This window comes from Silurus aristotelis (genome assembly GCF_946808225.1).
Source record: "Silurus aristotelis genome assembly, chromosome: 17".
In the NCBI taxonomy this organism is placed as follows: domain Eukaryota; kingdom Metazoa; phylum Chordata; class Actinopteri; order Siluriformes; family Siluridae; genus Silurus; species Silurus aristotelis.
Window position 1 is genome coordinate 14,160,117 of NC_139590.1, and position 26,318 is coordinate 14,186,434.

Consider the following 26,318-nt stretch of genomic DNA (forward strand, 5'->3'; position numbering starts at 1 on the left):
CTTAACTATCCACACTTACACACAAACCCCTGTCCTAGAGAAGTACTTTAAAATCTTTCTGCTAGATCTTTAATGAACTTGCTTTACATTTTTACTCTAATTTTTCTTACAGTAGAAGACAGGTGCTGTGCAAAGCAGGTACACACACCAGACACTTTACTGGAAGAGCACATATACCTGCTCATTCATGCTCATTCATACATTTTACTGACAATTTCCACAGATATATTTTTCTTTCTTCGGGAAAACATAAAACTGTGGTAACTGATCTGAAAAATAAAGCAGAAAAAACCTGGTGTATGCATTTAACCGCACACACACACACACACACACACACACACACACACACACACACACACACACACACACACACACACACACACACACACACACACACATTTACACACACCACACTGCCATGGAAAAAAACAAAGATGAATAACCAGTTTTCATTCATTAAAAGCTGAAAAGATTATATATTGGAGAAAAGAGAGAGAGAAAGAGAGAGAGAGAGAGAGAGAGAGAGAGAGAGAGAGAGAGAGAGAGAGAGAGAGAGAGAGAGAGAGTTCATATACAGTGAGGAAAATAAGTATTTGAACACCCTGCTATTTTGCAAGTTCTCCCACTTAGAAATCATGGAGGGGTCTGAAATTGTCATCGTAGGTGCATGTCCACTGTGAGAGACATAATCTAAAAAAAAAAATCCAGAAATCACAATATATGATTTTTAAACTATTTATTTGTATGATACAGCTGCAAATAAGTATTTGAACACCTGTCTATCAGCTAGAATTCTGACCCTCAAAGACCTGTTAGTCTGCCTTTAAAATGTCCACCTCCACTACATTTATTATCCTAAATTAGATGCACCTGTTTGAGGTCGTTAGCTGCATAAAGACACCTGTCCACCCCATACAATCAGTAAGAATCCAACTACTAACATGGCCAAGACGAAAGAGCTGTCCAAAGACACTAGAGACAAAATTTTACACCTCCACAAGGCTGGAAAGGGCTACGGGGTAATTGCCAAGCAGCTGGGTGAAAAAAGGTCCACTGTTGGAGCAATCATTAGAAAATGGAAGAAGCTAAACATGACTGTCAATCCCCCTCGGACTGGGGCTCCATGCAAGATCTCACCTCGTGGGGTCTCAATGATCCTAAGGAAGGTGAGAAATCAGCCCAGAACTACACGGGAGGAGCTGGTCAATGACCTGAAAAGAGCTGGGACCACCGTTTCCAAGGTTACTGTTGGCAATACACTAAGACGTCATGGTTTGAAATCATGCATGGCACGGAAGGTTCCCCTGCTTAAACCAGCACATGTCCAGGCACGTCTAAAGTTTGCCAATGACCATTTGGATGATCCAGAGGAGTCATGGGAGAAAGTCATGTGGTCAGATGAGACCAAAATAGAACTTTTGGGTCATAATTCCACTAAACGTGTTTGGAGGAAGAAGAATGATGAGTACCATCCCAAGAACACCATCCCTACTGTGAAGCATGGGGGTGGTAGCATCATGCTTTGGGGGTGTTTTTCTGCACATGGGACAGGGCGACTGCACTGTATTCAGGAAAGGATGACCGGGGCCATGTATTGCGAGATTTTGGGGAACAACCTCCTTCCCTCAGTTAGAGCATTGAAGATGGGTCGAGGCTGGGTCTTCCAACATGACAATGACCCGAAACACACAGCCAGGATAACCAAGGAGTGGCTCTGTAAGAAGCATATCAAGGTTCTGGCATGGCCTAGCCAGTCTCCAGACCTAAACCCAATAGAGAATCTTTGGAGGGAGCTCAAACTCCGTGTTTCTCAGCGACAGGTCAGAAACCTGACTGATCTAGAGAAGATCTGTGTGGAGGAGTGGGCCAAAATCCCTCCTGCATTGTGTGCAAACCTGGTGAAAAACTACAGGAAACGTTTGACCTCTGTAATTGCAAACAAAGGCTACTGTACCAAATATTAACCTTGACTTTCTCAGGTGTTCAAATACTTATTTGCAGCTGTATCATACAAATAAATAGTTAAAAAATCATACATTGTGATTTCTGGATTTTTTTATTAGATTATGTCTCTCACAGTGGACATGCACCTATGATGACAATTTCAGACCCCTCCATGATTTCTAAGTGGGAGAACTTGCAAAATAGCAGGGTGTTTAAATACTTATTTTCCTCACTGTATATATGTGTGTGTGTGTGTGTGTGTGTGTGTGTGTGTGTGTGTGTGTGTGTGTGTGTGTGTGTGTGTGTGTGTGATACAATGTTCAGGTATATATTTTTTTATAAGTTTTGGCATTTTATTGTATACTATGTATTATAATTATATAATTATAATTATGTATGTATTATGTGTTTTTTAAATACATTATAACACATTATACATTCATTTAAAAGTCATTATACACATTGCCTTCAAAGAGAATGCTACTGGAAGTGTTTAAAGATTTGATTCTCCACGATTTTCCAATTGACATGGACAGCAAATTGGCCTAACTTTCAGTTTATTTCCATAACTACCATTTTCAACACTAACAAACAATGGAAAACTTCAACATCATCACTGGCCAGTATAACTCATCTCATTCAACGGCATTAAACACACAGCACACCTCAGTGGAAATCCAGGAAATCTGAAGGTCATTCACCAAGGATAAATAACATTATTCACCTTGGAAGCCCCAAAGAAGCCACAAATAAACACAGGGTTTATAGTGAGGTCTGAGATCTGTGGAGACCACAGACACAGAAAAGTAAGACTTGATCTTCTCTTCCCAAAATCAGTCATGTATCTCTAGCTATATAAACTACAATAATTCCTCTCCCCTGAAAGAAAGAGTAAATTATGTAAGCAAATTAGGCATTCAGACTAGTTAACCCCAGTTACATTCCTTTTAGTTGAGATTTAAGGTTCTAATTAACAGGGGTTTAAGGATAAATAGCTGATGGATGACTAGCTGTGTTAGAGGTCAATGGTCAAAGTGCAAAACTAATATAAGGCTTTCCTCATGCTCTGTGTGAGACCTTGGCTACGTGTCAAACTTTAAGCATCTGAATTCAATTAAAGCCAAATAGGTGCGTATGTGTTTGCTTAAACGTATGCAATTCTTCTATAATAATAAATATGAACCCTAACCCTAACCCTGAATCAGAAATATAATTTTTTTTTATATATCTCGAAAACTGCATGACATAATATGCAAAATACAGTATATAATACAATTTACATCTACACTCATCATAGATGTAAAAAACTACCTAAAACATGATACTTAAAAGTGATGTAGCATAGTAGTGATCCTCAGCAATATCACTTTCACTCCATTTATTCTGTAACTCGATGACTCAGCTGCATTTGTTTCTGTACTTGGATTTAAACACGAAGTAGACATGACCAGATCTAATAGCCTTGTTTGACTTTTTAATTAAACATTGTACTAAACTTTAAAAACACTGGATGACTTCGGGGTAAAATAAAAATCTAGAAATACCAGCACTGGTAGCATGGCCTGTTTTGCCTCATCACTTTAAACATGGCCTACAGATTTTTTTTTTTTAATCACTGCTCATACGGGTTATGATTTTTGTTTATACCTTCCTGTTAAAGTTTCAAACAATATTATCTGGTCCTTTTCTGAATAAAATAGTAGCCCGGCAGTTGCTAAGGTTTTTTTAACCTCATACTCGCATAAAGGTTTGTGGATTTAGAGAAAGAGAACGAGAGGGTTCCGAGAGAGGAGTTGTGGTATTGTATGAGGAAGTCAGGTGTGTCAGAGAAGTATGTGAGGGTGGTGCAGGACATGTATGAGGACAGTGTGACAGCAGTGACATGTGCAGTAGGAACGACAGACTGGTTTAAGGTGGAGGTTGGATTGCATTAAGGATCGGCTCTTAACCCTTTCCTGTTTGCAGTGGTGATGGACAGGTTAACGGACGAGGTCATACAGGAGTCTCCGGGGACTATGATGTTTGCGGTTGATATTGTGATTTGTGGTGAGAGTAGGGAGCAGGTTGAAAAGAGCCTGGAGAGGTGGAGGTACACGCTGGAGAGAAGGGTAATGAAAGTCAGTAGGAGTAAGACAGAGTACATGTGTGTAAATGAGACGGAGCCCAGTGGAGTGGTGCGGTTGCAGGCAAAAGAGGTGGTAGGAGTTCAGGTACCTGGGATCAACAGTGTAAAGTAATGGAGAGTGTGTTAGAGAAGTGAAGAAAAGAGTGCAGGCAGGGTGGAGTGGGTGGAGAAGAGTGGCAGGAGTGATTTGTGATAGAAGGGTATCTGCGTGATATCTATCTCAGTGATATCTGGTATCTACCTGAGTGAAAGGGAAAGTTTATAGAACTGTGGTGAGACCTGTGATGTTGTATGGTTTAGAGACAGTGGCATTGAGTTAAAGACAGGAGGTGGAGCTGGAGGTAGCAGAGATGAAGATGCTGAGGTTTTCTTTGTGAGTGACGAGGATGGACAGGATTAGAAACGAGTTTATTAGAGGGACAGCGCATGTAGGACGTTTTAGGGACAAGGTGAGGGAGTCGAGATTGAGATGGTTTGGACATGTGCAGAGAAGGGGACATGGGGTATATTGGTAGGAGAATGCTGGGGATGGAGCCGCCAGGAAGGAGGAAAAGAGGAAGGCCAAAGAGGAGGTTTATGGATGTGGTGAGGGAAGACAAGCAGGTGGTTGGGATAAAAGAGGCAGATGGACAGGACAGGGGGGTATGGAGAAGGATGATCCGCTGTGGCGACCCCTAATGGAAGAACCCGAAAGAAGCAGAAGATACTCGTATAAAAGTAAAAAAAGTCAAATGTCAAATGTAGTCTCATCCAGATGCCCAACAGCCCTGTTAAATTTGTACAAACCCGATTCCAAAAAAAGTTGGGACACTGTACAAATTGTAAATAAAAAAGGAATGCAATAATTTACAAATCTCATAAACTTATATTTTATTCACAATAGAATATAGATAACATATCAAATGTTAAAAGTGAGACATTTTGAAATGTCATGCCAAATATTGGCTCATTTTGGATTTCATGATTTCAAGCTACACATTCCAAATAAGTTGGGACAGGTAGTGATAAGAGGCCGGAAAAGTTAAATGTACATATAAGGAACAGCTGGAGGACCAATTTGCAACTTATTAGGTCAACTGGGTATAAAAAGAGCCTCTCAGAGTGGCAGTGTCTCTCAGAAGTCAAGATGGGCAGAGGATCACCAATTCCCCCAATGCTGCGGCGAAAAATAGTGGAGCAATATCAGAAAGGAGTTTCTCAGAGAAAAATTGCAAAGAGTTTGAAGTTATCATCATCTACAGTGGATAATATTATCCAAAGATTCAGAGAATCTGGAACAATCTCTGTGCATAAAGGTCAAGGCCGGAAAACCATACTGGGTGCCTGTGATCTTTGGGCTCTTAGACGGCACTCCATCACATACAGGTATGCTACTGTAATGGAAATCACAACATGGGCTCAGGAATACTTCCAGAAAACATTGTCGGTGAACACAATCCACCGTGCCATTTGCCGCTGCTGGCTAAAACTCTATAGATCAAAAAAGAAACCATATCTAAACATGATCCAGAAGCGCAGGTGTTTTCTCTGGGCCAAGGCTCATTAAAAATGGACTGTGGCAAAGTGAAAAACTGTTCTGTGGTCAGACGAATCAAAATTTGAAGTTCTTTTTGGAAAACTGGGTCGCCATGTCATCCCGACTAAAGAGGATCAGGACAACCCAAGTTGATATCAGCGCTCAGTTCAGAAGATTGCATCTCTGATGGTATAACAACATATGCTCCTATCCAGACGTCGTCTCTTTCAGGGAAGACCTTGCATTTTCCAACATGACAATGCCAGACCACATACTGCATTAATTACAACATCATGGCTGATATGGCCAGCCTGCAGTCTTAATCTTTCACCCATAGACAACTTTTAGCGCATCATAAAGAGGAAGATGCAACAAAGGAGACCTAAAACAGTTGAGCAACTAGAAGCATATATTAGACAAGAATGGGACAACATTCCTATTCCCAAACTTGAGCATCTTGTCTCCTCAGTCCCCAGACGTTTGCAGACTGTTATAAAAAGAAGAGGGGATGCCCCACAGTGGTAAAGATGGCCTTGTCCCAACTTTTTTTTAATGTGTTGATGCCATGAAATTTAAAATCAACTTATTTTTCCCTTAAAATTATCAATTTCATTTAAACATTTGATATGTCATCTATGTTGTAATCTGAATAAAATATTGAAATTTGAAACTTCCTCATCATTGCATTCTGTTTTTATTCACAATTTGTACAGTGTCCCAACTTTTTTGGAATCGGGTTTGGATATGGTAGACTACATACAAATACACTAATGCAGAAATATCAATTAGGTAATTGATTGTTCTGCATAACATTACAGTAATCATGTTATATAAATTTAAAACAGGCACTGTAGTTAGCTGACTCTGCATTTCCTTTAGCATTAGTATAAGTTTACAGCAAGCTAAAGAAGCAGTTCTTCCAGGTATGGCATGTAACTCAAAATATGTTACAAAACTTGTAAAACAGGGTGGCCATCTTGTTATCGAGAAAAAAAGTGATAATCAAAAACGAATGTGAAACCTCCAAATAAATATAAAAGGTGCTGCTTTAACTCTTCTACTGAGGCTACATTAATTAAAGAAACTGAAAGTAAAATAAAGTCTGATGAAGAATTAGAAGTGTTATGTGTATGTACTTAATAAAGTTTTTTGTCTTTTTAAAAATAAATCTTGAGTTAGAATTATCTACACATTAACCTTAATCCATTTTTTCTCACCTCAATGAGTCTGTCCTGTGGCCGAAGACCTGCACGGTCAGCTGGAGATCCCGGGTCCAGAGAGCGGATGTACTGACCAGGTTTGGACTTCTCACTGTGAAGGTTAAAGCCATACCCTGTTTCTGCCCGGACCAGGTGACAAAACCTGGGGATGAGCTCTGACACATCTGCTGGAGCAGACGGCACCACTGGAGCCTCCTGAGACAGAGAGACACAAAGGGATCCAGTTAAACTAAGATCCGAAGTGTGGTGGATATTTGGTCAGTGCAAATAACAGAGCAGTAACAGAGAAAATTATTCGACTTGTTTATGATGATTCCATCCTCCGCATTCTCATTTACTCCAGATGGCATGTTACAGATGTGTCATTTCTATAAATCTGGTGCACTTGGTTCCATAAAGGCAACAAAAAAAAATCAAATAATCGGAAGTGGATATCCAAAATGAAACTTAATGTTGATGTCTTTATCTTTAAAATGTATCCATGATTAGAAGATTACTGTAATGCTTGTTGGACTTCCAGTGTATTAGTTTGCTCTGTACCACGATCTGTAGGTATTTTTGTCGCTGCCACTTCCTACACACCCTTTAGTTTTTTTTCCCCTGCGATCTGGAATGCTAAACTGTGAAGCCAAGAGCAAACAGCTCCCTTTGTCTCCCAGTATATTGCACACAGTAGATTTATTTATAGCACATATGTACACTCATAGTACACATACACTCACAAACTGTACAATCACTAAAATGAAAAATCCAGCATCAGACCTTGCCAAGCGTACTAGACATGTTCAAGCTGCAAAGTCAGTGTGATAAAGAAATTTTGGACCGGTGTTAAAGACACACTCATCTTGAAAACATCTAATTAATCGCAGGAAGCCTTACTAAACATGCACAACCTACTTAAGAATCATCATAAGAACAGGTCTGGGGTGAAATGCTCGCATACTGTAAGTGTCTTTAAGGTTGTGTGTGTGCTAGAACTGTCTGTACTTTTGTTGTTATGATCACTGAGCATGTGAAACATTTCACTGAGTTTTTTTTCTATAAGCTTCTGCCACATGGGGTCTGACTCATATGTAGATGACGCATGACCAAACACAGCACTGAACAGCTTAAACCCTTCTAGGTGATAAGTGAGCTCCACTTTTATTACAAAATCATCAGAGATTTATTTAGCAATAATTGTGGCAAAAACATTTTCAGGTGTGCCACATTCCATAATGAAATGCTTTTATTTCTTAAATTCTACCTTACTGCTACAAAACGTCTGTTTTAACCAAAAAATACTTATACATTTTCAATTAAATTCACCTATACACCTTTACAATTAATAAGACAAGGAGAGGCACAGGGGGTTGGCTGTGTTGTCTTTGAGCCCCCACTGCAGAACACAGAATAAGCTGAATCCTTGGGGTGGAGGAGCTACAACAACAGAAGGCCACATCGGGTTCCACTCCTGTCAGCCAAGAACAGGAATCTGAGGCTACAGTAGTTCACAGAATCAAAAAAATGTGACAACTAAGGCTAATGTGGATGCTAAAAATGTTACAAACTGTACAGTTTCTGTACAATTGTGCCTACTGTAGCCTCAGACTTTTTACCATTCTGATGGTTTTGGCCTGTATGTAGAAGATTTTTTGCACTGTGCTGATGCCAGATGACTGGCTGATTGTGTGTGGTGTATCTATGGCTGAGTACTTGTAAAACTTTGGATGGAAAAGGGTAAACAAACCTTTGCCAATGGGTGCAGAAATCACAAAAAGAAAAAAAAATGTGATTTGCTGTGCTCTCAAAAGTTTAAACAAGCTGCACTGAGCAGACAAACACATCTGGGTTTTATTTAAATGGACTAAACATTGCATATGTGAAAAAAAAAATAAAATCTGGATAAATCTGATGTTTTATGGGATATTTTATATTAAACTCAAAGTATAAATCAGCAACTTCTAAGTCATGACATAAACATGCAGCCAGTTGCAAAGAAGCAGCAGCTTGCATTGCACACATAGTTTACAAAAGTAAGTTATTAAAATTATTTTATATATATATACACACACACACTGACAACTTTTATAAACATTTCCTTTTACCAATGGCTTTTTACCAAGTTGCATTCTCTTTTAATAAAGCAATCTAGAGCAGAGTGAACAAAAGACAAAGCATAAGACTGACAACAACCAAAGTTTTTCAAATCACTTGCATTTTTGTTTCTGGAGTTTGGCTAAAATGCTAGCACTAAGGTGTCCCAGACCACTAGGGATAGACAGTAAATAAAATCCCAAGATTTACAGCATAGTGGCTCTACAAACCCCAACATGCATCAATGTCAATAGAAGAATCCTTCCCAGGAAACTAAGACAGATGGAAACAGGTTCATCAGTCAAAGCATGTTAAATCCAATAATATGAGCAACTTATGAGCAAAAAATCCATTTTAGATCCACATGCAGTAAAGCCTGTGGGGCCGCAGTAAGATAAACAAGAGAAAATCCACAGATGGTAGTCATTACGGCTCTGAGACGACAGGACTGGGTTCACCAGTGTGGTTGTTAACTTTACCCCACCATCCGTCTGTTTCCTCCTCAACGTCTCCCAAAAGCGTAGTCTACACTCCCAGGTGTACTCATTTACAATTTATTTCTCAATGAAATACCTTTAGGGCACAGATATCCAGGGAAAGAGTAATGAAGGAGAAAAGTCCTCTTTTTTATTATTATTCCATGACATGGCTCTAAAATGTTTAAATTAGCTGAATAAAGCTAAAAGTTTTAAAACTAGTCCTAAAATTCAGGTTTCCTTTTTCCTGAACTTAGGTTAGTGTCTATGTAAAGTCAGTGATCATGTTCTTCCTGGCAGCTGTGTAGTTTCCTTCAACTTCCCAAACAGTACTCTAACATTTCTCCAAGTGAGACTATGTGCATAAGGACCTACTGTATGATGTTCCATCCAGGGTGTTTACATCTTGTTTCTTGTTTTTCCAGAAGAGGCTCCAGATCAACCCTAATCCTAACCAAAGATAAAGCTTTGAAAATGTACTGAAAATTAAAGCATTTGATCTCTTTTCTGTCAGATTTCTCAGGCACAGATTACTTTGCTATCGTTGGTATGTTAAGTATGACCTCTGCTAATGAATTATGACAAGACAAGTAAGATAAGAACAGTGGTAACCTTTTCACCATATAACATGTTTTTGACATGATCAACCACAGAACCACAGGGCCCTTTTTACCTTTACATTTATGCAATATCTTTGTATTGCTTAATCTTTGTGTGAGTGTGTGTGTCTGGAAGGAAGTACTGCTTAAAACTGAAACTCTACTCTTATGGAACAGAAAGGGATACTGTAACACTTAACAACATGTTAAAATAGTGACACGAAAACTGTGTAAGCCCTATGGTCAGAGGGAATATACATAATTTAACTCACTTAATAAATAGGAAACTTCATTTAAAAGCTAAAGAATATCATACACAACTCTATAAATACAGTGTCATGATTTTTGCATAGATGCCATCTTACAAATATTAAACTTGATCTCACTGTACATAAGGGCCAGAGTAAATAAAAATACAAACCTGTCATTTCATAGGTAACGTCATGTAGCCCTATGAATACTGCCAGTGTCAGCCTTGTGATGTGTACATAACAATGTAAAGATATTGAGGTGCTTGGCACAACTGTTTCACTTACATACATACATACATATATATACATACATGCATACATACATACATACATACATACATACATACATACATACATACATACATACATACATACATACATACATACATACATACATACATACATACATACATACATACATACATACATGCATTTAATTCATTCCCATGTTTTGGTTTGTGAGCATTGACAGAAAATCTTATTTCAGACTGGGGTTAAAAGCATTAGTTTGGAGACAGCGATCTGACCAAAGCCTTTTTTCCCTCTTACTCAGCAATAACTAAATAACTACAAACTGCTGAGAAACTGGAGATTTTGGAATCAAAATAATCTCCACACAACCAGGAAAGGCAGGGGTGTACAATGTGTCAAAAACATTTTGGATTAAACATTAGCAACAAATCAGTGTTCCTAACGGGATAATACATTTAGAAAATGTTCCTCTTCCACACCCTCCGCCTGCTCTGGACCTCGCCCATTCCCCCACTATGCTAGGGATGGGACATGAACACATTACGATAACTTCCTGCCAAAATGGGCCATTGTACAAGATGCTGTGAATTGGGAGTATTCAGTATATATTTTGAGTATATATATTTGAGTCTGAAATCTGTTCATTCCTTTCAATTTAACTCCTGGGATATGCAAAACAATAATGCTGTTAGAACACTTATGTGGATATTCTGTGATGGACAGTGTATAATGGAAGATAATTAAAATAATTAAAACACATCCGGTGACAGCTAACTCATGCTTATACCAAAAGAGACTTTGTTACCAAATATAACATCAGCTAGACTCATGTTGCCTGTATTTAATGACAAAGTGTTACCACGTCATGCAAGTTGTCATGTTTGTGAGACAAGCTATTTTTTTGGCTTCTATAGCCTTAAGGGTGGATAATGTTCTGCTGAATGGAAAAACAGGAGGTGTTGCAATAGATGCAGCTGTGACACTCAAGTGCTAGTTTTATCTGGCCCAGTTTAAACTGATCAGACAATCTGTCACACCTCCCAGACTAGCAGGTCTGCTTTTGTCTCACAAAATCATCCATAGCAATGCAAAAGAATGCATAAAACAAGTTAACTGCTGATCATCACATGTAGACTGATCATGGCAGAAGTTAGCAGACAGAAGTCAGGGTGAGATTGGGTTGGTGGAGAAAATATGACATCCTATGTTATGTTATGTCATTACCAGCATAAGAGTTTTTTACAATATCCTTCTATAAAGATATGAACTCTTTTAGTTTTCAATTCATATATGTTAATAAAAATACAATCATCAGGTATATAATTGGTATAAATTATGAGTGTGTCTTAAAATGAAAGCTTTTTAGGTTTTTCTCTTTATTAATATTTAGAATATTTTGTGAGGACTAGTTTTCAGGCTTTTGTGCTTTCATTACCGCAGAAAACATATTTTAATTACAAGCAATATATTTATATTCAGGTATAGCTCTAGCATTTATGTAATTCTTGAAATACATGCAACATAATTGAGCCAAGAATAAGAATTAAGCTGAATGCAACTGCCACTTAGCACACTGACATTCAGGAGAGAGAGGCAGTAAGGACTTTATAAACCATCTTAAAATTATATCTGATTAAATGGATATTGCTGAATTTTTCAAAGATCTATTTATATACAGTGGGTACGGAAAGTATTCAGACCCCCTTAAATTTTTCACTCTTTTTTATTTTGCAGCCATTTGCTAAAATCATTTAAGTTCATTTCTTTTCCTCATGAATGTACACATAGCACCCCATATTGACAGAAAAACACAGAATTGTTGACACTGTTGCATTTATTAAAAAAGAAAAACTAAAATATCACATGGTCCTAAGTATTCAGACCCTTTGCTCAGTATTTAGTAGAAGCCCCCTTTTGATCTAATACAGCCATGAGTCTTTTTGGGAAGGATGCAACAAGTTTTTCACACCTAGATTCAGGGATCCTCTGCCTTTCCTTCTTGCAGGTCCTCTCCAGTTCTGTCAGGTTGGACGGTAAACGTTGGTGGACAGCTATTTTTAGGTCTCTCCAGAGATGCTCAATTGGGTTTAAGTCATTGCTCTGGCTGGGCCATTCAAGAACAGTCACAGAGTTGTTGTGAAGCCACTCCATCGTTATTTTAGCTGTGTGCTTAGGGTCATTGTCTTGTTGAAAGGTAAACCTTCAGCCCAGTCTGAGGTCCAAAGCACTCTGGAGAAGGTTTTCGTCCAGGATATCCCTGTGCTTGGCCGCATTCATCTTTCCCTTGATTGCAACCAGTCGTCCTGTCCCTGCAGCTGAAAAACACCCCCACAGCATGATGCTGCCACCACCATGCTTCACTGTTGAGACTGTACTGGACAGGTGATGAGCAGTGCCTGGTTTTCTCCACACATACCGCTTAGAATTAAGGCCAAAAAGTTCTATCTTGGTCTCATCAGACCAGTGAATCTTATTTCTCACCATCTTGGAGAACTCCATGCGGGTTTTCATGTGTCCTGCACTGAGGAGAGGCTTCCGTCGGGCCACTCTGCTATAAAGCCCCACTGGTGAAGGGCTGCAGTGATGGTTGACTTTCTACAACTTTCTCCCATCTCCCGACTGCATCTCTGGAGCTCAGCCACAGTGATCTTTGGGTTCTTCTTTACCTCTCTCACCAAGGCTCTTCTCCCCCGATAGCTCAGTTTGGCCGGTCGGCCAGCTATAGGAATGGTTCTGGTCGTCCCAAACGTCTTCCATTTGAGGATTATGGAGGCCACTGTGCTCTTAGGAACCTTGGCCAGATCTGTGCCTTGCCACAATTCTGTCTCTGAGCTCTTCAGGCAGTTCCTTTGACCTTAATGATTCTCATTTGCTCTGGCATGCATTGTGATCTGTAAGGTCTAATATAAACAGGTGTGTGGCTTTCCTAATCAAGTCCAATCAGTATAATCAAAAATTTCTGGACTCAAATGAAGGTGTAGAACCATCTCAAGGATGATCAGAAGAAATGGAAAGCACCTGAGTTAAATATATGAGTGTCACAGCAAAGGGTCTGAATACTTAGGACCATGTGATATTTCAGTTTTTCTTTTTTAATAAATCTGCAAAAAGGTCAACAATTCTGTGTTTTTCTGTCAGTATGGGGTGCTATGTGTACATTCATAAGAAAAGAAATGAAATTAAATGATTTTAGCAAATGGCTGCAATATAACAAAAAGTGAAAAATTTAAGGGGGTCTGAATACTTTCCGTACCCACTGTACCTACAACATTGTTTAAAGTTCTATGTATTTCAAGCTGTTTAAATTTTACAATTAAAATGTAATGCTGTATTTAGAATAAATATTGACACTGAGAACTGTCATTTGGGATTTGTAGTTTTTTAAACTTTCACCTCATACATCATTATCAGTGGCTAAATGGCTGGTTCTTTCTTATAAAAAAGAGAATCACAGTTGTTGGATTGTTGTTAGAAGCAAGAAATTAATTGTTGAAAACTGATGACCAGCATAACCTTTTTAAAAAAAAAAAATCAGCCAGAATTGTCTCTAACATTTGATCAGTACTGCATTGTATATTAGCCTATATATTTCTACGTAATCTCATCGAAACTAAGAGAATGTGTTCTGCAGTTTGCACTGAACCACACTGATAATACAAGGAAGTGAATCTGGGGAATATCACCAAAAGCCAACAAACAAAATGCAATGCATCATAAATGGTCAAGCCCAGGAAAAACATTAAAGTAGAACCTTGAAGATCCAGCAACCAAAGAAGAACAACAAACATAAAGGTTTGTACACACTGACCTTTTTTGCTATAGTGACAGACATATTTAGAGTTGGTGACTAAGGGCAATGCCACTAACTAAGAAACATATATATGTATTCAAAACTGGGTTATGTAGCTGTGTAAGATGATTTATTTATTTTTGCTCCCCTTGCTCACTGAACCAAATCACATGTAATGTAGTTTACACCTTCAAAGTTGTCAGAGGTTTCTTGAGTAGAGGTGTCAGAGATGGGTTTTTTCTCTAGCATCTCTCTTACTGCCTTTAAACACAACCACTGAGAAGATGTGTAGAACAGGGACAGACAATAATTAGGAAAATAAAGAGCCAGATTGTAGATTGCAGAGTGTAAAATATTATACAAAACAACTTATAAAAAACATCTATTATCGATTTAAGATTGAAATATGCTCTCACATCCCACATCCCATTATTATGTTCTCTCACTGATGGTTGCCTGCAAAGCCGCAAATGGATAAGTGCCCATCTACCTCAGCGCACTTATCACATCCCAAACTACATCACACTCATCTTCTAGCACTGCTTGACTGATCCCACCATTTCTCAGGGTACAAGGAAGGCATGCATCAAGATTTTTTGGGGGATTCTGGCACAGAGGTGGTGGGGATTTACTGGTTGTCCTAATACAATGTTTTAATACAAGACCTACCTCTTCCTGAAGTAAAATTACTTAAATTAGTGCGTTTCTAACTGTACCAAAAGCATTTTTAAACAAATGGTATTCTTACTCTGTGACCTACTGAACCAGTTTCAGAATTTACAGTATTTACTGAAAGACTTCAAAGCAAATTTGTAAGTTGTACTTTACTGTACTGGAAGAATAAATGTAACTGATGCCTGCATTTTGTTGCAACAAATGACAATAGTAACACTGTAGATCTACATAGGTCTAGATATTTAATTTGGTTTCATCAATGATACAATGAACGATAAATAAACAGAATTGTTCATAGCTAATACCTGCAACTGGATAAAGAATTCAAGAAAGTTTTGTTAGTACGTAATGTGCTTGCTACAAAATCGCACTAATCCTGGCATACTGCCCCCGCTGACTAAGTATCGTTGTGTTCTGTACCCTGCAGTGCCATTGTCCTCAGTTGTGCCCTCTTTAGAATGTGCCCGGCCAATCAGAGGCCATCGTACATTATTTAAGGTCTGAATGATAGGCCTACAGTAGTTCAACCAAGCGTGTTATTGAGCGTGTGTATAAAAACACAATAGAGAGCAATCAGTTCAGACAAAAGAGAAAAAAAGCATTACCTCTGCAATTCATATCACCGCAACCAAGAACGACACGTCCAATTGTTTCGGAATGCACGACAATATAATATTGACACGGATTTACATGAATAATTAATTAATAAAGACCACACATTAGGCATTACAGAATGACTATTCATTATGTTTTATGGTCAACAGGTTTCGCTTATATGGCATTATGATCATCAAGCCATGTCTACTTATATCAACCTAATCCCAATAGCTGCAAAGAGAGCCAATGTATGAATCATGTACAAGCACAAGGTTGAGCAAAAGAGCATATAAATACACTGGCACTGGGCACATGCTTGTAGATTTTGGGAAAATTTTTCATTTTCCACAAGTATTCAGTTAATAAAACAAAATGAAATGTGGTTGCACTCAGAGGTCTGTGGTGTTTCATTTCCTGTTGTTCTGTTTGTGCCATGTGAACCGCATAAATGCTACATGGCCAAACAAGACCAACACAATCATTGAGCTGGAAGTGCATCTAAGCACCTCCTAAGCTTTTCCCTATCAGCTTTCTGCCTAAAATCCCAGATGAGCCACAGAACACAAAGCTAAGCATACAGCACATACAACTCCATTTATGCTGACAGTATTGGCAACCTGGGCAGTATTCACCAATAACAAACCTCACAGATGGGAAGAGGTGAGGAGAACCATAGAAAAAGTTTTGACAAAGAAACGAAGGAAAGGGAAATACAAGCAATACATCTACTATAACATCACAAAAAAACTTTCCATAAAATCTGCTAAAAGTCACAACTTTTCACAACTGGACAGGTTGCCTGTAACCAGAATTTATCCCTAACTTTTTTAAAGCAACAATCAAAGAAGTCTTATTTATTGTTTTTGATAAACTACTAAAAATGAATTAATCCTAAACAAATTAATCTTAAGTCCATTTTAATTACTTGCCCTTCCATGGCAGTTAGCACAAACAATATCAGAATATTTACAGAAATATATTCTGCATACATTTATAATATTTATAGCTAAGTCCCCTTTAGTGATGCAACTTCAATATTTTGTAGAAATCTTTATTGTAATTTATAAAGGCTTCCCCCAATTCATGAAAGTGTTTCTAACATCTATACTATGGGAAAATAACATTTCCACTTTACAATACCAATAGAAGAATGCTGACATACCAATATGTATGTTTTTCAACATAAAAATTGGTATGTCGGCACATTTCAATTGGTATTGTTATTACCTTTACCTTCAGATAAAAGTGATGATCGACCTATCTATCTATTTATCTGTATGTCTATTTATCTGTCTGTCTGTCCGTCCGTCCGTCCGTCCGTCCATCCGTCCATCTATCTATCTATCTATCTATCTATCTATCTATCTATCTATCTATCTATCTGTCTGTCTGTCTGTCTGTCTGTCTGTCTGTCTGTCTGTCTGTCTGTCTGTCGTCACAAGATAAAGTATTTTTAATGTTGCGATTAGATAAACTCTTTGCACTTTCCAAGCCAGTTTGTATGCCAGTCTCTGATGGAAACCAGATCCTTGAACACTTTATCAATTTGAAGCATGGTATATTCAGTGGTTTGAAGAAAGCTAATCTTTTAAAGTTTTCAATCTCATATTTGCCAGTGGGATCTAGAAAGGTTTTGTGATTGGTTGTTTTCAGTGCTACTCAGACGACATTTTTCTGTGAATATCTTGGCCCTGGCCATGCTGGCTACTAAAGTATAACTGTGCAATATGATGAAAATATCATTTCATGATAGAATTTATAGATATCATAATTAGAATTGTTAAGAAAAATACATCGGAGTAGTGTGTATCATGTAACAAAAGTGTATCATATATACTATTTATTACAGTATCAATAGCATAGTGTAATATCACCCAGTCCTACACTAGAGATAAAAATTTATGACTTAAATTTATGACTTTTATGAAATAAAAATTTCAGATCTCCTAGAAGAAAAAGACTGAAAAGAAACTAGCCAAACATTGTGAAGTTCTCCGCAAACTGTGACATCACTTTGAATATCTCACCACACTACTGAATTTGTTTACAATGAACTGCATGTTCTTTTCCCATTCATGAAGCCCTCTCACAGTCAGTGTACTCATCTTCATACCTAAAGTATCCTTTTATCATCAGTCCACAACCATCATGGTCTGTGTGGCTACACTGAATAGGATGCTTGTATATAATGCTTCAAACTTGTTTCTGCTATGTATCAAGATCCGAAATTCAAGATAGCGGCACGGCAGTAGCACGTAGCGGCTCTCCGGATCCAGAATGTTTCTTTTTGCATACTTTAATCCTTAGCACTGTGTTTTGTTATGTAGCTCTATGTTATGTGATGTAGCGCTATGTTGTTTTATGTAGCACCAGGGTTCTGGAGAAACGTTGTCTCATTTCACTGTGTACTGCGTCAGCTTTATATGGTTGAAATGACAATAAAAGCTTCTTGATTTGACATAAATATTTTATACTTTTCAACGCCTACTCTAAAGCCAGTTGCACTCTATTAACTCAGTGCTCAATAAACTCTGTTGATTAATCCAGGCCTGGGTATACACACCCACCAGGTGCATCCATCTGACACCAAACGGTCACAGAAACTGGAAGGAATGCAGCTACGGACCCTCTGATTTTTCACAGGCTGTTTCTGAACATGTCTTTCTCAGTTAAAATATCCCATTTGTGCAGAAAGAATGCAGTAAAATATGCGTGAGAAAGGCTAACAGCTTTTAGAGTTCACAGAACAAATAATGAAACACACATTCACGTATGTGTTTAGTATGTAAGCCTTAGACAACTGATATATGGGTGCACATTCTTTCTGTAGGAGGTCGTGCTAAAGGACGATCCACATGTGCTAAGTTTAATGCACAAGGTAAATAAATAACATGCTCATCCCGGTTTCATTTGTCAGCTTAATTGGCAGGGAGACATCATGGGACATAACACATGCCATGCATCACACAGATAAGACGAGAAATTAAAAACATCGGCGTTTTTTTCTGTTTCTGGCTTTGCTGTCTTCTTTCTCAGCTGTTCAGTAGGTAAAGGTAAAGTATACAGTTCAAAATACAGTATAGGACTGAATTCAGCTGGAAATATCTGCTGGGTTCTATATATATATATATATATATATATATATATATATATATATATATATATATATATATATATATATATATATATATATATATATTTTTTTTTATAACTATCTTCTACTATTACTGTTACATCAGTTATAGTAGAAGATAGTTATAAAAAAAATATATATATATATATATATATATATATATATATATATATATATATATATATATATATATATATATATATATAGAACCCAGCTGGTATTTCCAGCTGAATTCAGTCTAATACTGTATTTTGAACTGTCTGTTTTGTTTGTTTTGTGTGTGTGTGTGTGTGTGTGTGTGTGTGTTAGGCACTGATGACACACAGGCAGATACACACCCCTGTTATCACTACAACGCACACATACACACCCGTGCCCCACGCTGCTTTACAGATCTCTAAGGACAAAACCAGCCAATTTCATACACGTACTCACACATATGCATCGGGGCCCCAGTTATGCCGACAGCACATGGTTTCATGTAACAGTCATGCAGAGTCTGACACAGGGCTTTCCGGAGCCCCCTGACCCTCACGCTAAAAACATAAAGAGGGCAAACAGGATAGACAGTGACAGAGTGAAAACACACACACACACACACACACACACACACAGAGACACACACACACACACACACACACACACACACACACACACACACACACACACACACACACACACACACACACTCACACACACACTCACACATTTACTATTGGATTATTAATAAGCTGTGTATACCCTGCTTTTTCTTTGCTGATCTGATTTTAAGCATATGAATTAACATTTGGAGTTATCTTTGGAAGCTGTTTTAGAATTGGATTGCTCTATAGCACATTAAGTGTAAATCAATTCATAGCAACTGACCACCTACTCACTGTTTTGGTTTTTTTTTAATTCTGTTTCACACTTTATAGAATAAAAAACATGAAAAAAAAAAAACAGAAAATCAGAACTGACTGAAAAAAAAAAGTCCATCTGGAATCAACTACCAGACAGTTTTAGAAGCCGCTGAGTCCATATTTTTTACCCATTCAAATATTTAATGTGAACAAAATGTGTAGCTCTTAAACTGTATCTGCATGATGTTGTGCTGCTACATGACTGCCTGATAGGATACAAGTATATTCCATTGATCTGAAATAGATTCCTTTCTATGTCCCCTACTAAAACTTATGTATGTTTTAGTTGTATGTAGTGTTGCCGCTTTGCGATAGTTATATTAAAATCAAATCAGTTTACATAAATGCATGTACAAGGCTTGACAAAGTGTGCGGTTGTATTGCACCTTTCCGAAACCTTTCCGAAAACTTTCCAAAGCCAAATAAGTGTCTTGAAAAAGCATATTGCATCAATTGTCCAGAATTCACACACACACACACACACACACACACACATGCACAGTCCAACTGAGACAGAACAGCTGGCTATATGCTATTAGTACCAATATATTGTATATGCATTTGCATTGAGTCCAGCTACACTGAACTAAAAACCAAACTTACATAGCAGATTTGTGGAGCATGTTAAAAAACCTTTCCTTGAGGCTAGGCTGAAAATAGCAGACAGCTCGAGACCACAAGGTGGTGAATACAGCAAATAGAGTTTTTTTCTGTGTGCTTACAGGTGGGCTGAATATCAAACACAACCATTGAGCATGATTTTAATAAAAGCAAAATGAGCAATATGGATGGTGGCAGAGACATAGATGTGAAGATTGTTATTGAGTACTGAATCTCAATGTGCATGATTGTGGGAAGTCATTTTGCTGCTCTCTCTCTCTCTCTTTCTCTCTCCCTCCCTCCCTCCCTCCCTCCCTCCCTCTCTCTGCTAGGCCCATGAGTGAGTGAGGGAGTGAGGGGGCAGTAAAGACTCCCTTGGTGTGAATAAAGCCTACGCTGCTTGACCTGCGTAGTTACATCACAGCCAATTTGGAGAAGCTGTACAAGTGTTTGCAATGGCTCATTCCCAGACAGGCAGGGAAGAAGTTAAAGATGACGATGAAATTTGATCAGCACTTGTGTTGAAACAGAGACTGAACTGGGAAAGAAACATATGTTTTCTAACTTTTTTGAGGGGTAAAGCAAGACCAAGAAGAAATGGAAGAATTGCTCAATAACAACAATACAGCTGAGAGAGAGTGTATGTATTACGCCAGCTGCAAATACAACAGACTAAATTTTGGCACTGAAAAATGCAACCAGTGGGAAGCTCATATCCTATTTTCTCCCATGGGCTCAAGGCTCTGACTGGAGCCAGGCCTGGCTAATGTTAAGCAGAAGATGTATTGAGATGGTCAATCTGAGGGTTAATGAGGGGAAGACATGTCCAACACTGGCTGTCAACGAAGCGGTCAGAGATAACACAACCTGCCCCTTGAACTGTCTCCTTCCAACCCCCTGCTGTCCAACCTCCTATATACACAACAGGCACAAACAGATACCCTCCTCAGCCAATGCCCCACAAATGCCCCACAGAGCAGCACATCTGGACACAACACAGCTGCCTTTCAGTTCTAGGGCTGGAGAACAACAATAGGAAGCAAGTCTTTAACAGCATTTAAATGTAGTGTAGAGAGACTGCATAGAGTGATTTGTGTCCTGATTGCATTACATGAGAAACTCCAGTAAAGTTGACCAAACTATATAGCACCTCTTGTGGAACTGTTTCTAACAGGTCAAACAAGGAACATTATAAAATATTCCACAAACACAATTAGTCTTTAGACATCTGTAATAATATGATTCAACATTTACAAGGTCTTCATCTTACTGGCACATCTGTATTTGCAGGGTTCTCTTCATTATGCAATATGAAAATTTAAAGTAATATCATGACACTATGAAGTGCTGCATTATACCTCCCAAACATATTAGCAAAATATATCTTTCTCTTATTAACATACAAATCCAGCTGCAAAACATAAAGCCAATGCAGTGCAGAGTGTACAACAATTAAAAACAAAAACAAGGCCTGATTAGCAGGCATCTTAATATTTCTCAAGCAGTGCTGAGATGGGAAACACATGGCAGGAGGAAAAATAATTCGAAGAAGTTGTGAACAACAACAACAACAACAGACATAGCCACATAAGTAGTGCGTGAGAAATGATTCAGGCTCAATGACTGTTTAGAATGATGCATTGTTCAAAGATATGAACTGGTTCATACAGTATTTACTGTCATGTTTATATGGCAGGGCTTCAGACACAGACACAGACACACACATATATTTGTCAAAAATATATAAAATCATAAATAACCTTTATAAAACGTTACCCTGAACCTTAAATCAGATCTAAGAAGCATTTTCTTTGCACACAATAAGTTCCATATTGGATTCTTATGGTGTCACAGTTATCTAACCTTGGTGAATAATAGGATGGTTACCACACTGTTGACGTTTGCATTAATATTTTTACTCCAATGGTTCTCATTACTTCTGTGCTCCGTGTTGACTCCCTAAATATGTGGAAAACTGTTTAATCTGGAATCAAACTACAGCAACTTCTGTTTCACAGACTGCACTGAAAACCACTGGCTGTGGAAGTCACTACTGTTGTACACATGGTGCTGGCTCTCCTGACACTCTATGCATGTTCTTAACATTATCACATGATGGATGAGAAGCTGAATATGCTGAAGGACAATGTTAGGAACATTACTAAAATAAACAACTTATTTGACTGAGGGATTTTTTTTCTTGCAGCCTCAATATGCCAGTTTTCCTTGTAGTCTCTCCTGCTTCAGAACAAGATGATATAATAAATGAAAAATACTGGAAATGTAAGAGATTTCTTAGTTTTTTGTTATATACTGAATATAGAAGGAAGAACAATTAGACTTAAATAAAAAAACACTTTTTTTTTCTAATTTCCATCAGAGACTTATATATTTTAAAGAATCGAATATTACAATGTAACATAGATTTTTTTATTTTATTTATAGATATTTTTGATAAGTGTCAGAACATTACACCACTACATAAAACACATATTAGGGCTGTAACGGTAGATGTATTCATACCGAAAGTTTACAATACAGAGCTTTCAGTTTGGTACACGTGTACCGAATGCAATCAGTATTACGTGCGGAACATTTCTGAGTTCCCTCATGGACGTATTAAGTGGCAGTTTGTTTAGTCTCCACCTCGCACTTTGAGTGATTTTTTTTATTATTATTAAACTTGATAATACACAGTAATGCCAGCGGTATAAAAAGAAACTAGTTAGCGCCGTACCTGAAATAAGATTTGTTTTGCACATGCATGAAAACACTAGATTCCATAGCCCTAGCGATAGCCGCTAGCCACTTCCTGGTTAGCAGCTAACGCTAGCACTATGGATTCATTAGCGTTTTATGTCCAACTTCAAGGATTTGTCGTAAAAAGAAGAAAATCTTGACATTCTTGTGGCTAAAATAGGCAGAAGGGCTGGTCAGCAGCCACTTTACAAATGCTCTGCAAAAAACTAGACTAAACACTAATTTTGTTTATGACAAATCAGTTTAGACCAGCACAAAGCATGCTGACTGCATGTGCAAAACTAGATAGACCATTTTATTTGCAGCAAAAATAACAGCTTTTGTCTTTCTGCTAGTTTTGATAGTCAGTCAGTGATTAGCAAACAAACTAGCAATTGTAATAGTTCAAATTGATACAAATAAAAATAATTCAAGTAAAATGATCTTTTTTAGGGAATGTTTTCTTCACTTCCTTGTCATGATTAATTTGGAGAACATTGGCCGCAGGACTGTGCCGTTACAGAGCATTTATTATTAGCTTATTAAACTGGGTTGTAAATGTGCTCTGTTACTTTTATCACCTACATCAAAGTTCTTTTAAAGCCATAACATCATGTAATAGAATGAAATTGTGCATGTGTGTTAGTGAATGGTAAGTGGTAACATGTCTAGAGGCTGCCCTGAGCATCAACAAGGTCATGTTAGTTCTAGACAATTTCAGATACAACACAGGTTCAATGACCTCACCTTTGTATATGAGGCATGTTTAGATCAGCACAAAGACACAACTTTGTTTACACAGATGTGTGGAGGTGAACTGTGAAGGATAAGGACTCTTTACAGTCTTAAGCTTTAAGAGAATTTAGCAAATCTAACAAAACACGCTTCAGCAAATGTCTCCAGATCTTGAGAATATTCTTTAAAACTCTCAGCACAAAATTGTGTGTTAATGCATAAGTTCTCTTACAGGGCTTGCTCCCAACACCTCCTCAGTCCTATACAGCACAGACCAGATGTGTGCATGTGAGTGAGAGGGGTCAAGTGTGGGTGTAGGAGAGCATGCACAAAACCAATACTTTGAAGGCCTACACTTGGAAATGAAATAAGACAAGAAAGAAGAGGAATGAATATAATGTGTAGTACTCAGACTACGATTAATACTAAAATTCAAATCCATTTGAAAGGAATCTTCCCCTTTTTCCCCCTAATTTGGCCATCAGCTCCAACCAGCCAACCAGTTCTCTCCATAAAAATCCAGGGTGATGTCTAGCACATGCTTTCTCTGAGACCCATGAAGCCACCTTTTTGAAATGCTACTCATGCTATTTCACTTGGATGTGTAATCAAGATGACCTCCCAGGGAAAGGGTCAATGTTATTTTTTTGCTGTGCCACTCAAAAACCCTATGTGAATAATTTTATTTGTTATAAAGAACATAGCAAAAGTTTATTTAAAATAACAATGCAAACAGGATAGCAAAATAAAGCTATATGAAGCTCACCATAAGATTATGTGCTTTTGAACATCCCATTCTAAATTTAGTACCTGTTTGCTTTTATAATAACCTCTACTAGATTTTGGAGTGTAGTTGTGGAGATTTATGCTCATTAAGCCACAAGGGCATTAGTGAACAGTGTTACATTTTAAACTTTGTTATAATAAAGTAATTATATAATTGTATCCTTTCCTTAGTCATGTATTATTACATTATGAGAGCTACCATTTTTAGTCATTTATGTTTCCAGGAAAAAAAAAACCCATATGACTGGACACACTGGAAATTTTACTCAAAATCATAAATCAGATCAAATCCATTCCTTAATGGTAAATTTATTTCAGATAGCAGAGCAAAGAGCAAACTTAATAAACTAGGTTGTATTTTGAAAGATGAGAAAATGACAAAAGTGCTGTCAGTATGCTGTCCAGTCCCAAACAAAAATTATTTTTGCTGGGATTATTACTTACTACAAGCTGTCCTGTGGATGTAATTTAAAGCTGTTGATCAGATGTTCACAAAGAATAAGCGGGTCACATGCCATTTTTCCCGAATGACATCACTGTCATGAGTGCATGACGGGTTGTCAAACACAGGAATCTGTAGCAGCCCAAATACTGCTTCATCACAACTCCTCAGGCAGACTCATTAAAACAACAATACATGCTATTTATTTGCTGGCATGCATTAACAAGGTTGTTTGCCTGCTGCTGTTCGTGAAAAACAAAATGTATTATCTACTGACTGCAGAGAACTACAACTGTATTTTTGGACTGTGAAGAGAGAATCATCAGGATGAGATGAAAACTGACTGTGGGTAAGCCTTTTTCTTTCTGATGTCTGATGCACATGACCAAAGCTTTCACTGCAATTATCTTCAGATAGTACAACCATCAAAACAGTCTCCAGGTACAACTAGAAACTTTTCTGTGGTGCAAATGCAATACTTCAGGGTTTTTCATCAGAGAACAAAAAGAAGAAAGATCAGAGTTAAAGCAAACAAGGTAGTGCACAAAAATTGACAGCTGGACCAGCTGGGGAAAAAAAAAATCAAACCTCAACAAAGTTGCCAGTGGAAAGTCACGCCACCACAACAATCCAAACATCCAGTTCACATCATACAACCAAATGCAGCTAGGAATTCAAGAGACATGTCTAGTCCATATCTTCTCTCTTTATTTTTTTTTACCTCTGAGCTCTAACTGTCAGGTTTGTTTTTACTTAAACTTTCATCTAACTTTGGTTCACTTTGATCAATAACAATATATAATAGTAACTATTGTGTAGTAAACACACTGACTAAATAACTATCCATTCATACAAGCATAACAATTTTTGTAAAGGTCATGTTTGGAAAAAAAAAGTCTAAGCTTATTGTCACTTATTATTAGGATATAAAAGGTACATATAGCGTTTATGACCCAAACTGTAATCAGACATACACTATATGGAAACAATTTGTGGACACCTGACCATATGACTCCATATGTGGTTTTTGAACATCGTATTCCATATTTATACCCAGATGAGTTTGGGTTCCCTCTTGAGTCTGGTTCCTCTCAAGGTTTCTTCCTTATGCCATCTCGGGGAGTTTTTCCATGCCACAGTCGCCACTGGATTTCTCATCAGGGACAAACTTACACTTATAAAGAACATCTTATTCGTTTTTATCACCACATTATCTGTGTATAGCTGCTTTGAGACAATGTTCATTGTTAAAATCGCTATACAAATTAAAATGATTTGAATTGAATCCCCATTTCCTGTTATAATAACCTACACTCCTCTGGAAAGATGTTCTGCTAGATTTTGGAGAGTACCTGTGGGGATTTGTACTCATTTAGCCACAAGTGTGTTAGTAAAGCCAGGTAGTGATGTACCCGGGGTCCAGTCAGCATTACGATTCATCCCAAATGTGTTCAATATGA

General features: G+C 37.8%; 1 protein-coding gene across 1 annotated transcript in view; it reads right to left on the reverse strand.

Annotated features, from left to right (window-relative positions):
* LOC310739728 (Na(+)/H(+) exchange regulatory cofactor NHE-RF2) overlaps positions 1–26,318 on the reverse strand; it is a 45,989-nt gene that overhangs the window by 10,877 nt on the left and 8,794 nt on the right. Inside the window, exon 3 of the mRNA XM_083565941.1 lies at positions 6,803–7,000. Within this exon, the coding sequence (XP_083422067.1) occupies positions 6,803–7,000 (198 nt within the window). The remainder of the gene's footprint in view (positions 1–6,802; positions 7,001–26,318) is intronic.